Below are 13,618 nucleotides of genomic sequence, written 5' to 3'. Positions count from 1 at the left end.
TAATGAAGATTATTTAATGAAAACACAACTCTTCTCCAGTTTATTAATTTTCGTCATTTTTTCTAGGTTCGATGTTCAAATACAAAGCTATAACATATACATATGCTTCGCTGGCGAATTTAAAAGGCACTAAGTGAAGAATGAGCCGAGCTGACCCAGTGGAACACGTGGTTGTTAACCGTAGATTAACAACGGCGAGGACATTCGCCAGAGAAGTAAAGTCACCGACATCGCGCGTAGAATTAGGTCGCTGAAGTGGAAGTGGGCTGGTCATGTCTCCAGGCGCATTGATGACCGATGGAGCCGACACGTGTTAGAGTGGAGATCACGCTTAGGCAAACGTAGTGTAGGACGTTCTGTGGCAAGGTGAACCGACGATTTAAAAAAATTGGCAGATACGAGATGGATGCGGACTGCCCAAGATCGGGATGGTTGGCGTTCTATGGAGGAGGCTCTCGTCCAGCAGTGGACGGTTCAAACCCTGGCAAGCAACACTCAAGTACTTAATTTATTCGTATAATTCATATCTTACTCTGCGAAAAACATCGTAACACTAAATAAAGAACTGAATACTTAAAGATTATAAAAATGGTTAAAGTTTAAACTAAGTTGAAATCAGTTCATTTAACACGAGTCGTGCTGGTCGCCATCTTCAACTTATTTCACGAGAGCTCTTAGAAAATATTGCTCTAGTTTACAAGTTGAAGTTGCCATTATAAACAAAGCTATACGCGGAGAAGACGTGTACTAAAGATGGAACCAATATTAGGCTTACTATTCACAGACCATTATCTTTAGTATTTCGTATTTGAGTACCGTAACCGTAATAGCCTGTGAATATCCCACTGCTGGACTAAAGGCCACCTCTCCTCTTTTTGAGGAGGATTTATTAGAGAGCTTATTCCACGCTGCTCCAATGCGGGTTGGTGGAACACATGTGGCAGAATTTCAGTAAAATTAGACACATGCAGGTTTCCTCACGATGTTTTCCTTCACCGTAAAGCACGAGATGAATTATAATCACAAATTAAGCACATGAAAATTCAGTAGTGCTTGCCCGAGTTTGAACCCACGATCATCGGTTAAGATTCACGCGTTCTTACCACTGGGCCATCTCGGTTTTTTTGAGTACAGATTTGAGTACAGATAACCTTTATCTTAAAACGTAACTTATTTAAAAACAAATTGCATTCTATTATTTATATATGATATATGTTTACGATTTAAGCAGTGTGGTTCAGACAGTAGAGCCAACGCAAATGACTCTTGAGTTTGAGTCTTAGTATTAACATGTTAGAAAGAGAAAAGGCATATTTTCAAAGGACAAAACATATAAATTTTAGACATTAGTGCTTTAGTAATTTGTTAATGAATAATTTTTTTAAACAAACAAATCAAATGTTTGGTAATCATTTCATATAATTAAGAAGCAATTATTAATATATTTAAATTCAACCTTGAGACATATGAAATATGATTGAATTAATTACATTCAAGTAATATAATTTTGGTGCATACTTTCGAAATATTTTCAAAACCTAAAGACCTAACTATCAAGTATTATTTATTCATAACACATAGGATATTTATCATCTTATGACATACATCACTGTGTCATTATTATTTTTTTAAATTCAAATATGAAGATAAATGACCAAACTGGCCTGTATTGTAATAATTACATATGAAAATCTTCTGCATTATAAAAGACATCTACTGAAATTACAAGAACTATATCAACCAGGGTTTAATTTCTTCTAAATATATCAGAAAAATAATAAAGCATTAATGGGCTGTGTGAACTTGGTACCCGACTTTTGAAAATCGTTTTTTTTTTCTTTTTGATTCTTGTAGATATTCGTATGTAATTGATTGTAGTAAAATTTTAGTTCACACAGCCACATTAATGGTCTAACAATAATAGATGAATAAGGAGAACCTAATATACATAATATATAAATAGATGAAGACGTATTGGTTTTGTATCGGAAGCCATTTTCATGTAGGCTATGTTATATAAACAATATTTTTTTATTGTTTATATAAAAAATACTTTATAATATTAATATTTTTCTCTGTATCTTTTTATTTTTTATTTTAATAGGTATTTTTTTGTTTACGATTTATTTTCTTCAAATTCATTATTAAATTAATTTGTATATTAAAATAATTTATAAATAGAATAGTTTATGTATGTTAAGTGTTACCTATATCTTAAATAACTTATGATAAGCTTTGATATAATTTAGATATTTATGTTCTTCAAGTAATACCAACTAAAGATTATCTCAAGTACTATTTCACAATAATATTCATATATATATATATATTCAAATGTAAATTATTTTAATAAGAGTTTTTACTGCTAGTTTAAAATTGCAATCCATGTTTTTTTTTTATTTAAAATACAGATTAGAACTGAAATATATATTAAATTAATCATGCTTTAAATTGCCAATGCACTACCACTAACCTTGGGAACTAAGGTGTTATATCTCTTGTGTTAATTACATTGGCTCACTCACCCATAAAACAGACACACAAATATACAAGTATTGCAGTTTGGCAGTAGAATATGTAATGTGGTACCAAACCAGATGGGCTTGAACAAAACCCAAGTAACTTTTTTTCTACTTACCACCTGCCAAAAAACTAGAGCGAAAACTATTTTATTATAAATAGAAATATTTAGTTTTAATAACATTTTAAAATGTTTAGTTATTAAATGATAGAAAATAAACAAACTTCTATTAGTCATTTCAGTGTAATCTTCAACTGATAATTATAATGACAAAAACATTACTAGAACACAAAAATATTACGTAAACATTATCTCCCTGTTATTGTGACTTGGCTAAACACAGTATAAATGAAAAAAGATTACTATGTCACTAAATATATATAAACAAACCTAAGATTAAAATATTCCATGCGACTACAAACTGTTTTTGATTAATAAATCTTTATTTATAAAATGACTATTATACTTAACTACTTATAATTTAATTTTACTTCAAAACGTTCGACAACAAGTTTGTAGACAATGTAATTCCAAAATGAATACCATTGATTAATCATGATATATTTACGGAATCAATCGCAAACTTTAAGAAGTTTGCGTTAGAGCCTATAACCTAATCCTTTAAATTAAATTTCCCCTTCTCTCATGATTTTTTTTTTATTATTATTTGTTTGTTCTGCTCTAATTATGTTTTAGTTATAAGTGGAAACTTGACTGGTATGTGTGCTAATGTTAAAATTATAGTTTTAAGAATGAATGTATGGTTTGTTACGCAAATGAAAAAAAAAAAACATAAAAAAAAAAGTCAACCAATGATGTCAAATTCAGTTGTTTATTTGTCTTTACTCCTCATGTAATTGAAATAGACATATACATGTGATTGGCTAATATGGCTACACTTAAGGGGGAATAAGAAACTTCCATAAATATCTTGTTTACTAGTTTATTAATTATTGGTATAATAAATTATATTATAAGTTTATCAAAACTATTTTCCACTTTTAAGCTTGTTGTAAAATGAATTTCGATGGGAATTTTAATATCACTTTTTCAATTATTTTTAGTTTCAAGCTATCCAAGGTTTTTGATGAAATGTGCCTTATATTATCATTCTTAATTTCGAAAAATTTAAATAATAGTCTGATCAACAGTCAGTGTTGTATTTACCCGATATATCCGATATATATATATAGTTATTTAAAGAATCTGCCTACCTAATCAACATTACACAAGTGTTTAACAACTCATTATTAGTTGCCTATCTACTCTTAATTAACCATAAATAATAATAAATCATATAATGCATATTTTTCCTTAAAATTAAAGGGCAATTTTTTTTTACATCAGAATACCCAGTCATTAATTTATTTATAAAGGTAATATAATATATGATAGGTGAAAAGAATTGTATTTACCTGGTACATTATTAGTAGGCGCCAATGCCCAGTCAGGGGAAGAATCTTCCTCGTCAGACATTTTGTTGCTGTTCACAAATACCACAGTCCAATAAAAACACTGCTGGACATGTCCTCACACACACTTTTAATGAGATTCACTTAATAACAAAAATTTCTTATTTATTTCCATCGGTCCGAATTATTATTTCCATTTTTAAAAGTTTCTGTAAGAAAAATATTATTTCTCAAAGTTTAAATTTTATATATTACAAACACTTTTTGTTAATTATTTAATGATTACTATATAACAATGAAGGAAACCTAAGTTCAAACAAATTCAGGAATGTTTGTTTTATATATTGAAAAAATTATTGTGTTGTAACAAAATAATATTTTGATGTATAATAAGCAGATTGAATTATAATTATAGAATTTGAGATAAATTATTACAGGCATTTTAATGTTTAAGTATACTCAGGATATTATTGACGAATTTAAAATAAAAAGTATAATAAAATCGACCTAAATATTGCTTGGCACTGCAATGTTATTTATATAAATAAAATAAATGAAGTGGGTGTTGTCTAAATTATTGGACTTCTAAATTAAGCCAGGTATCAAATCACTAAATATTTATTTACAATGTTATAAAAATAAATCCGAGAATTAAGCTACTGTTTATTATAAAGTATCTGGCTGAACTCTGTAGGTCTAATCACCAGGTTAACAGGAAATGATAGGTTTTCTCCATTGTCTGGTTATTCAACGTCTAATGCTTTCTATTCGTTTATTACAAGGTTGCGAATGTCAGTCGATACTGGAGCGCTTTCGCAACCTTAAGATTTGTACTTTATTTAGACAGCATAGCATTTTATACACAAAAAAAAACTAAAGCTAAAAGCCGATGACATATCGATACATTTCCGCATCAAGACTATAAATAAATCTAAATATGTACTTGCGTGCATCTAAAATGACCGATTTTTAGATTTATCAAAAATAATACATTACAAAGTTTTGCTGTAAAGCTCCGAATACAACAGCACAAATATCTTAACCTAAATTTATTCTATCGATTGTTATGCAAAAACACTGCGATGAGTCATCATGATCACTCTAATGACACGATTGTATTCTATATTAGAAATATTCACCTGACTATATTCTAAACTTTTAATAATAATTGTTTTATCTATTATTTTACGGCATGAAAATAATTTTCGAGTCTTTCGAAAGCAGACATTTTCCTCGGGGAGTCGAAGACACTAAAAATGTTGCCGCACATAAATTTCGATATTATTTAAAACTTCAATACTTTTATTTTACCTTTAATTATTTAACTCTTTTAATAAATAATATATTCAAATAATGAAAACATTCAAAATTAACCAATATTGTTCTGCTATGGTCTTATAGTATTTTATGTTTAGAATAATATATTATGTCAACAAGATTTTATTTTTATTTACATATTTAAATTTACTAATAATATTATTTATATCGATAAACGAAAACTTCGTATGCAATGAAACTAAAAATTTAATTTTAATTAAATTTTTACCATTAACTTGCTTTCAAGTTGTTACTTTTTTGCTCCCTGTTATTACTCATTATGGAATTGCTAAATTCAGAAGTCGTCAAACTGGCAACGTCCTTGCTAGTTATTAAACCGGAAATACTTACAGTTGATATACTTTTATTAAATTAAAATTATATTCTGATTTAAATCTAGCAATATTTATAACTAATGGAATTACTGTAAAAATAAAAATGTTATTTTATATGTATTATATTTATTAAGCATAATAGTAAATAAAAAGTTAAAAAATTCCATAATAAAAAGTAGCTCAACTGATAGAGCGTCATTATACGTAATGGAGTCGATATTCTATTCAACAAAGTTGTGTTTTAAGTAATTAAATTTTTTTACGGAAATATCAAACAAATTCATGTACTACAAGTACGTTTTTGGAGTGAAGTGTATATTTGATATTAATTTATGGATACCAAGGCCAATAAAACGTGTGTAAACAACCTCATTTTATCATCAATGGTATGTGTGCCATCAAAATATTTTGGAAAGTTAATTGTAGCTAGTACTTGAATGCTAGAAAATAAAGATTTATTGAATTAAAGACCACTCTAAAACATGTTTAATAATACTTTATCATTTGTATTACGTAGAACTTGAAGAGACTATTGAAATATTCTGTAGCTTTGTTGTCCGCGTAACTGGGTAGCTGTGGGAAAGGTCATGCATTCATTTGTCTTTTTATTTTCAGAGTAACCATAATACGAATATCAAAATGGAATTAATGAATACACGTTAATTGTGCAAAGTACATATTTTGAGCGCCTATACACGCGGGTTAATGGTTTTACGAGGGCAAGTTTGTTTTCCAACGTCAGATGAAGGGATGGCTTCAGACCAACCTGTCAAGAAAAAACAGAGAATTGATGGCCCTGATATCGATGATGGAAGCGACAGATCTGCGGAGGATATTCTCACGGACATATATGATTCGGAGACTCCGCCTGTTGATACCTCAGGAGATTACACCTTGAGAAACGGCGAGTCACCTGACAGTGGTACTGTAAGTGAAGATGCAGTCGATTGTTCTGCCATTTTGAGGCTTCCAAGTGACAACATTGGCACTAATCCCTCCAGTTCAAATAATGTAGCATTATGGACAGCTGCAGATGATAAACTACTTACTGAGCTGCGTATATTACAAAATGCTTTAGTTGGACAATGTTTGTGTGGTTTTAATGAAACAACCCTGTCTCAACTATTTGACAGAAGATTACATATAGCAGCTTGGCCGCTGACTTGTTCTTTAACTTACCTTTCAACTATGCAGCTCATGTTTGACATTTATTTAAAGCAAAACAACACAGGTACAATATGTTCGAGATTGATGTATGCATGTGACATATTTGTAAGGAATAGGCACGATTGGATCACAGAGGTTGTGGAATTATCGGAAAACAAAAGTAAGTTTATTACATTTGTAGCGTGTAGAGTATTGGCTAGCTTTTTAATAGTTTCAAAAGATACTGTTGATGAGAATTGGTTGCAACAGATCACAGAGAACATATACCTCTTTGATAGAATAAATAGGATAACAGTACAAAAAATTAACTTCAGCTTAGATATCATTAAGAGGATAGTCGAGTGGAAAGATGTTGAGCAACACCCATTAGAAGAAAATAGTTATGTAAATACAGCAGGAAATATGCAGGTTCAAGAAGATAATCCTTTTAGAAGTGGTCCCAGTTGCGGTAGTAGTAATAACAGTGCACAAATACCTTCTAGTTCTAATTCTCGTAGTGATAATTTACATAGTGCTTTTTCCAACTTACAAACACATAGTGCACCATCAACTTCATCGGGTGAAAAGTCGGATAACAGTAAGCCACCTCAATTTAAACTTAGTGAGCCCGTTCTGAAGTTTACCTCTGAGCAAACAATTAGCGGGATGGAACAATCCGAGTCCCCAGAACCACCTCAGTCTAGGATAGAACGAGTAAATGAACATGGATGCATAACTGTAATACTAACTGACTCTGAATCCTTTGACACATCTCATATAAAATGTTTAACAATAAAAACATTAGAGCATCACTGGCCTATTTTAGTTAAAAACATGAAGCTGCTTCTACTAAGGTACCTGAATTTATCTAATGCTGAAAATTGTATATTAACTTTTTTTTCTCTGTGGGAAAACATTATTAGTGTTAAAGCGAATCTCTCAGTTATAGATACTAAACCATTTTATGCAGATTTGCAGGGCTTTGTTGATTTACTGCGCAATACAATGTTGCCGAGCTTAATTTATACCCATATACTTAGTTTATTTAATGAGGTACTTTGTTATGGATCGACATTAGCCCTTCAAGATATATTGCCAGAAGAAATATGTTGCCTCGCCCATTCTATTGTAAGATATGTTAAAGATTTCCGACTTCTCAGTGAAGTTAGAGTCCAAAGTAGTAGAAGCGGCTTTGGTTTTCTAGGTCACGATTGTACAGTGATAACAGATTATTCTTTAGGGTCAGAGGTTGCTCCTTTATCATCTTCTATACAGTTAGTTGATCAGAGTTATGGAGAGGATGATAATGAAGAAAATGCACAAACACGTAATGAAGTAGATAAAACAATGTTACAACGAATGTCTTTATTAGTTCTTAAGTCTGTAGCAGTTACTGTTAAAGAAATGCGTTGCGATTCGTCAGATAGTTCAATAGATTCCTCTGATTACAATGCTATTCAAGACATGCAAATTGTGGAAAGATCCATCCGTGATGTTTTGAAAAAGTTGGATGTATTTATTAGAAATCGTTTCGAATTTCATCCTGAGACACCATTTACAAAAATGTTGATACATTTGTTTAGCGAGCAAGATGATTATTTGATAGAGTCGATGGTATGTACGTTAGATATAACAGTTGGTATTGTTTATAGGAATTCCATGTATCCGGACTTGATTCCCATGTTGAATCCAATTATGTCGTTTATTGAATTCCTAAAAGTCGTTTCCCACGATAGTGATGTTCTGTTGGATTATCTTGTGAGTAATGAAACATGTTTCCTGCTGTATTTGCTCAGATTTTTGAAATATGTTAGACGTAATTGGCCTAAATTTCTTGAAACATGTCAACAGGCAGACTCTGGAGGTACAAGAGGTCTAGATGATACAATGAGAGTATTGATAAGGTTACGTCTGCAAATCAGTAGGCTAGTTTCTAAGTCCTTATTCCCATACAACATCAGTCCTGTACTTAGACTTCTGGAGGTCTGTGAGAGCCTTTATGAAGGTAATGAATTTAGCTGAATAAAATTTTACTGTCAAATATCATCAATGGTACAAAAACTTTCTTTCTTCTATTTTAAATTTTTAATGTATATAGATAAGACAATAATAATTTAACGTAGTATATATGGTAATTTAAAATATGATAATTTCATTTTTAATGAGATTTTTTTAATATCTTTATGATTTCATTTAAAAATTTCACAAAGACTGTCGGCATAGATAACATTCCAGAGTTTGTTAATTGGGTTAGCGATAGCTTAATTACTAATTAGTTATGGTTTAATTAATTTATATTAACTATATTGTTGTAATATTAACTATTTTTTAAACTCAATGAAAGTCTTCCCAAATTATTTGAATTTTATAAGGCATTTTATTGAATAAAATATATAACATATTTAAAAACTATCTGATTTTAAAGATTGCTTATTTTCAGATAATGTATCCTTATTCATTAATTAAGGCGAATATGTGTACTTTACGTGACCGTGCGCGATTTTGAGTTCTAGACATCTGACTAAAAATTGTTATTAAAATTCTTTGCCAATATTTGTAATCCTTAAAGAAAAACACAAAGTGCCTTAATGTAAACCATGGTGCTTTCATCTCCATTTACTGCATTACTGTAATTATAAATCCAATTTAATCATGTACAATACATTCGTATTAAATTATGCTAAATTAATTTATGGTATATTAGTTTTTTTTTCTATTTTATATAGTAATTTTTATTATGTAGAATTAAATTATTTTTATACATTTGTATATTAGTAGTGTTAATGCATATGAAATGCGGGTTTAATTTTTTTTTCTACTAAATTATATTCTTTGTCACAATTGTAAATATATAGCCATCAATTACCATTTAATGTGTAAATGTAATCAGTATTAAAAACATTATTATAATTTATACTTATATTTTATCCAAAATAGAATTTTTTCGTAAGTGAAACAGAAATTTCAATTTAAGAACATAGCTAAAATGTACTTGAAATTGCAGTTGATTTTTTTTTTTAATATATGTTAACGAAAAAAAAATAATATTCGGTCCAGCTTCTTCAATTGAGCCAAATCGAATTGGATAATTCTAATGGTTTCATGTATAGAAAAAGTTCTATTAAAATAATCTATGCATTATTATGTTAAAAAAAAACACTTGGTTAATTCGTAATATATAATTAACATAAAAACTGCTTTAAATAGAACAAATGAGGTTTCGGAAGGTGAAAGGTGAAATTTAAAATTTAAAAAAGTATATATTTAAATTTATTATGTTTTGATTTTCGAATGTACCAAGTAACAATGTAATTTTTGACTATAAGCTATATAAATTTTAGTCCCTATTGATTTAACCTCAGACTGTTATGTAGATGTTTATGTCAATATTGTTTTACAATTAAGTTTCTATATTGTTAATATTCTTTGATAAAAGCGGGAAGTGAATCTCATAACTAAATGTCCATTCAAAAATAATAATAAAAATATTTAAGCTTTATTTGTTATCGTAACACTTACAATACTGAACATTAATTTTACTTTTTTTTTAAAACAATTAAAAGTAATACCTCTTGCCAATTATAATTTTCGAAAAATTCAATGTTCCGGTTTTTTTTTTTTCAAATATTCCAATAAATAAACTAAATTAAATAATTATTATTTTATCGATGCCAAAATAAATACAGCACACCATAAGTCTTAAACTTGAAAATATTCAAGTTTTTTTTATCTGTTTGTTAACCCATGAAATATTATACTGTTTAAAATAAATCAGGTTCAATTTCGAGCGGATGTCATCACTCCGCCACAATTCAGCCATTGTTACTATAACATCCACGTCTTCCGTTGAATAATTAAAAAAAAAAAACCTGTGCACATGATTGTGTGACACAAAGGCATCTGAATAGTTAAGATAATACATTGTTAATGATAGTAATGGTAATTAAATATAACAATAAAACGAAATATTTTTGTACATGAGCCGTAATTTTTGGTTTTATTTCACACAATATATTCATAAGTTTGTATTGTTGAATGATCTACGGCATGAAAAAGAAATGCGCATCGAACAAAGAACGTCTTCTATATTTGAATTGTCTCCAATTTGACAGGAATACAATATTGCTATGTCTTCCCGTCTGTTAAACGTGTTGTTTAATATTGAATATATCATTATCAAGTTTAAAAAGAAAAGCAATCTTGTCAATTAGATATTATGTGCAAAATAATTATGCAGTAAATGCCCCACTGCTAAGCTACAGCTTCCTTCTGGTTGTGAGAATTTCATCAGACACATGCAGGTTCAATCAAAATGTTCGCCTTCACCGTTGAGCACGCGATGAATATTGAATATAAATTAAGAACGTGCTTGCTTGAACGGGCTTAAGCGACAATCTTTTATTAAAAATAGTGTATAGTGCTCTAATTATTAGGCCAACAAAATATATAAGTTATTCCGGTCATGTCGGATTACCTTTTTATTGGATTATGAGAGTGATGTTATAGAAACCTATGTTGGTTCACACACTTAAGGGGTCATAAAGACGGTACCGCAGCCGCAACGCTGTGTGTACGCGACGTTGTCAGTCAATGCACCGCGCCGCCGCTACCAAATCGCTAGTATTTGTGTAGGTAGTTTTTTTTTTTTTAATTGAATGAATCCATAAACTACTAAAGGTCTAAATCGGTCAGGAGGAAATCTTGATGATATTCGATACGAACTGAAAACAACCGTGCATAGAACCTGTGATTATTATATCACCGGTCGCGTAAAAGGTTGCTATTAAATTTTTTTTTTTTTTTTTTTCATATAAACATATTTCATTGTTTTGGTAAGTAATGCTTGTTAGATTTTATTATGAGGATTTTAATCACTCAATATCTCTAATATCTAATACTCTTGCCTATGTTATTATCCTCGTTATTCATAATTATAAAACATAATAAATAGTATTTCTGATGAATCTTCTGAGCACGAGCTTAACTGTGCAAACATACTTTTACAAGTAAACGCATATTTTTTTAATCATAATATTACTCTAAATATACTCTTAATCGGTTGATCAGCCATCATCGTGACATCTACATCCTCCGTGAAATTGGCCAAATATCTACTTACTTGATACGAAAAAACCTGGACAAAAAAAAAATTGAATTATATTTTAAATCTTAACTCATAGGAACTTGTAACAAAATCGCTGCAGCAGTCTGATATTATAATTCAAATTCCATACATTATTCGTCATAATATATTCAGATTTCAGATGCAATTTTTACAAAATTGGTACCTCAGGCGATTTTTGTGTACCAAAAGTAGCAAGCCAATTTCGTTGAATTTTGAAATACCTACGAAACTTTAGCTCTTGTTTAGTTTCAATTTATTAATACAAATGCCATAATAGCAAAACCAGCACAACTAATAATACAATTAATGGCGACAAAATCTTCCAAAAATAGCAGAAAGCTATTTAAATAAAATTTTAACATGCTTATCAAAATTCAAAGAAATTATAACAGTGGAAACTATAATTATATCGGTAAATTAATTCCCTAAATTCAAAATAACGACGGAATTTTGAATTAAACTGAGCAATACAATTTCAGAAAGTCATTCTGTCAATTGGAAATATTCGATGGGGTTACTACGACTTTGGTATTGCTATGTACCTATAGGCACTGCGTCTCTTTGAGCAACAAATTGAAGCCTTGGATGCATATGTGTAAGCTAGTTTAAAAGAAATCGACCACATTTTTTAAAGAAATTCAATATAACGTTTGCTATCGTCAAAGCAATATGTCCTACTTAATACGAAAAGTCTATTTACGTAAAAACTAGATCAACTGGTAGTGATCCGACCGAGCTTGTTTCTTTGGTTAAAAATATATTTATGTTGTGTTATATCTATAAATATAGCTGAATCACTTTATTTACATAGATATCATTATAGTAAGTGAAATGTTTGATCGAAAAAACATATGTCATCATCATCACTGAGGCATTATAACCGTGGGTCTCAGCCTGGTAGAGAATTCTCCAACTGGATCTGTCTTTGCCTTCTCCCTCCAGTTCTTCACGCCGATTCCATTAAGATTATTTTTTACACCATCCTGTCATCTGAACTTGGACATTTACGACCAACAGTTTTGCCGTCTAGAAGATTTTTAGGCAGTCCAGCCTTATTCCCGTGACACATCCTCATACGGAGGCGTCTATACAAGGGTTAAGGTAATTTTATTGTGCTTATGTACCTCCTTAAGCATGGTTGTTACTGGGCTAGTCTTTCATTTAAATTTTTTAGTTCCTGTATAAAACAAATAGGCATCAAATGTAATTTTGACTAATTATAATATTGCATATCTATCAACGTTTTTACTATTAATATGTTGATTAATGCATATCCTTCATAAAATTGTAATACAGGTAATATTACGGGTAACGTTCTTAAATTCTGAACCCATTAAATCCACACCGGGATCGCGTGATGCGTATGAACCAAAGATATGTAAAGATTTCATGCACATTACAAACGCGAGGAAATTTCAAACGAATTGGTCTTAACTTTTTTTTTATATTAACAAATTAAAATATTATCGAATGCTTTTATAGTTAGCTACCTATCTCGGCTTCACTGCATTCAAAGATCTGCACCCGTACGTAGATGATGTACTTAGATACATACAGACTCGTAGGAAACGATTTGCTTTCTCGTTTTTGATACGCACCGCCAAGGTCTGGAATACTCTCCCGACCTTCGTTTTCCCACCACCTACAATATACCTTCAAGTCTAGAGTGAATAGGCATCTTCTAGGAAAGCGTGCTTCATATTAGACTGTATCATCACTTTCCATCAGGTGTGATAACAGTCAAGCGCTAGCTTATATATTT

General features: G+C 30.2%; 2 protein-coding genes across 3 annotated transcripts in view; one reads left to right on the top strand and one right to left on the bottom strand.

The window, feature by feature from the left end:
• Nucleotides 1–4,997, bottom strand: part of LOC126778414 (serine/threonine-protein kinase MRCK beta) — a 52,087-nt gene extending 47,090 nt beyond the window's left edge. The window contains exons 1-2 of the mRNA XM_050501914.1: nt 4,930–4,997; nt 3,937–4,142 (exon numbers count right to left, since the gene is read on the bottom strand). Of these exons, the coding sequence (XP_050357871.1) occupies nt 3,937–3,997 (61 nt within the window). The 5' untranslated portion in view covers nt 3,998–4,142; nt 4,930–4,997. The remainder of the gene's footprint in view (nt 1–3,936; nt 4,143–4,929) is intronic.
• An 802-nt stretch (nt 4,998–5,799) lies between these two features.
• Nucleotides 5,800–10,707, top strand: LOC126778457 (protein lines). Of its 2 annotated transcripts, none has more exons than XM_050502025.1 (2): nt 5,800–5,940; nt 6,201–10,707. In XM_050502025.1, the coding sequence occupies exon 2, from the start codon at nt 6,291–6,293 to the stop codon at nt 8,751–8,753; it is 2,463 nt and encodes an 820-aa protein (XP_050357982.1). In that variant the 5' UTR covers nt 5,800–5,940; nt 6,201–6,290; the 3' UTR covers nt 8,754–10,707. The 2 variants fall into 2 exon arrangements, with proteins under 2 accessions (XP_050357982.1, XP_050357981.1); XM_050502024.1 differs by having other exon boundaries at nt 5,806–5,971.
• Nucleotides 10,708–13,618: the final 2,911 nt, after the last annotated feature.

Source organism: Nymphalis io, chromosome 26, assembly GCF_905147045.1.
Source record: "Nymphalis io chromosome 26, ilAglIoxx1.1, whole genome shotgun sequence".
NCBI lineage: Eukaryota > Metazoa > Arthropoda > Insecta > Lepidoptera > Nymphalidae > Nymphalis > Nymphalis io.
The sequence above is the reverse complement of the archived record's forward strand: the minus strand, read 5'-3'. Positions and strand labels throughout refer to the sequence as shown.

What these genes read in the sequence shown, in the direction of transcription:
- LOC126778457 (XM_050502025.1), top strand. Translation starts at nt 6,291, where the DNA reads ATGGTTTTACGAGGGCAAGTTTGTTTTCCAACGTCAGATGAAGGGATG.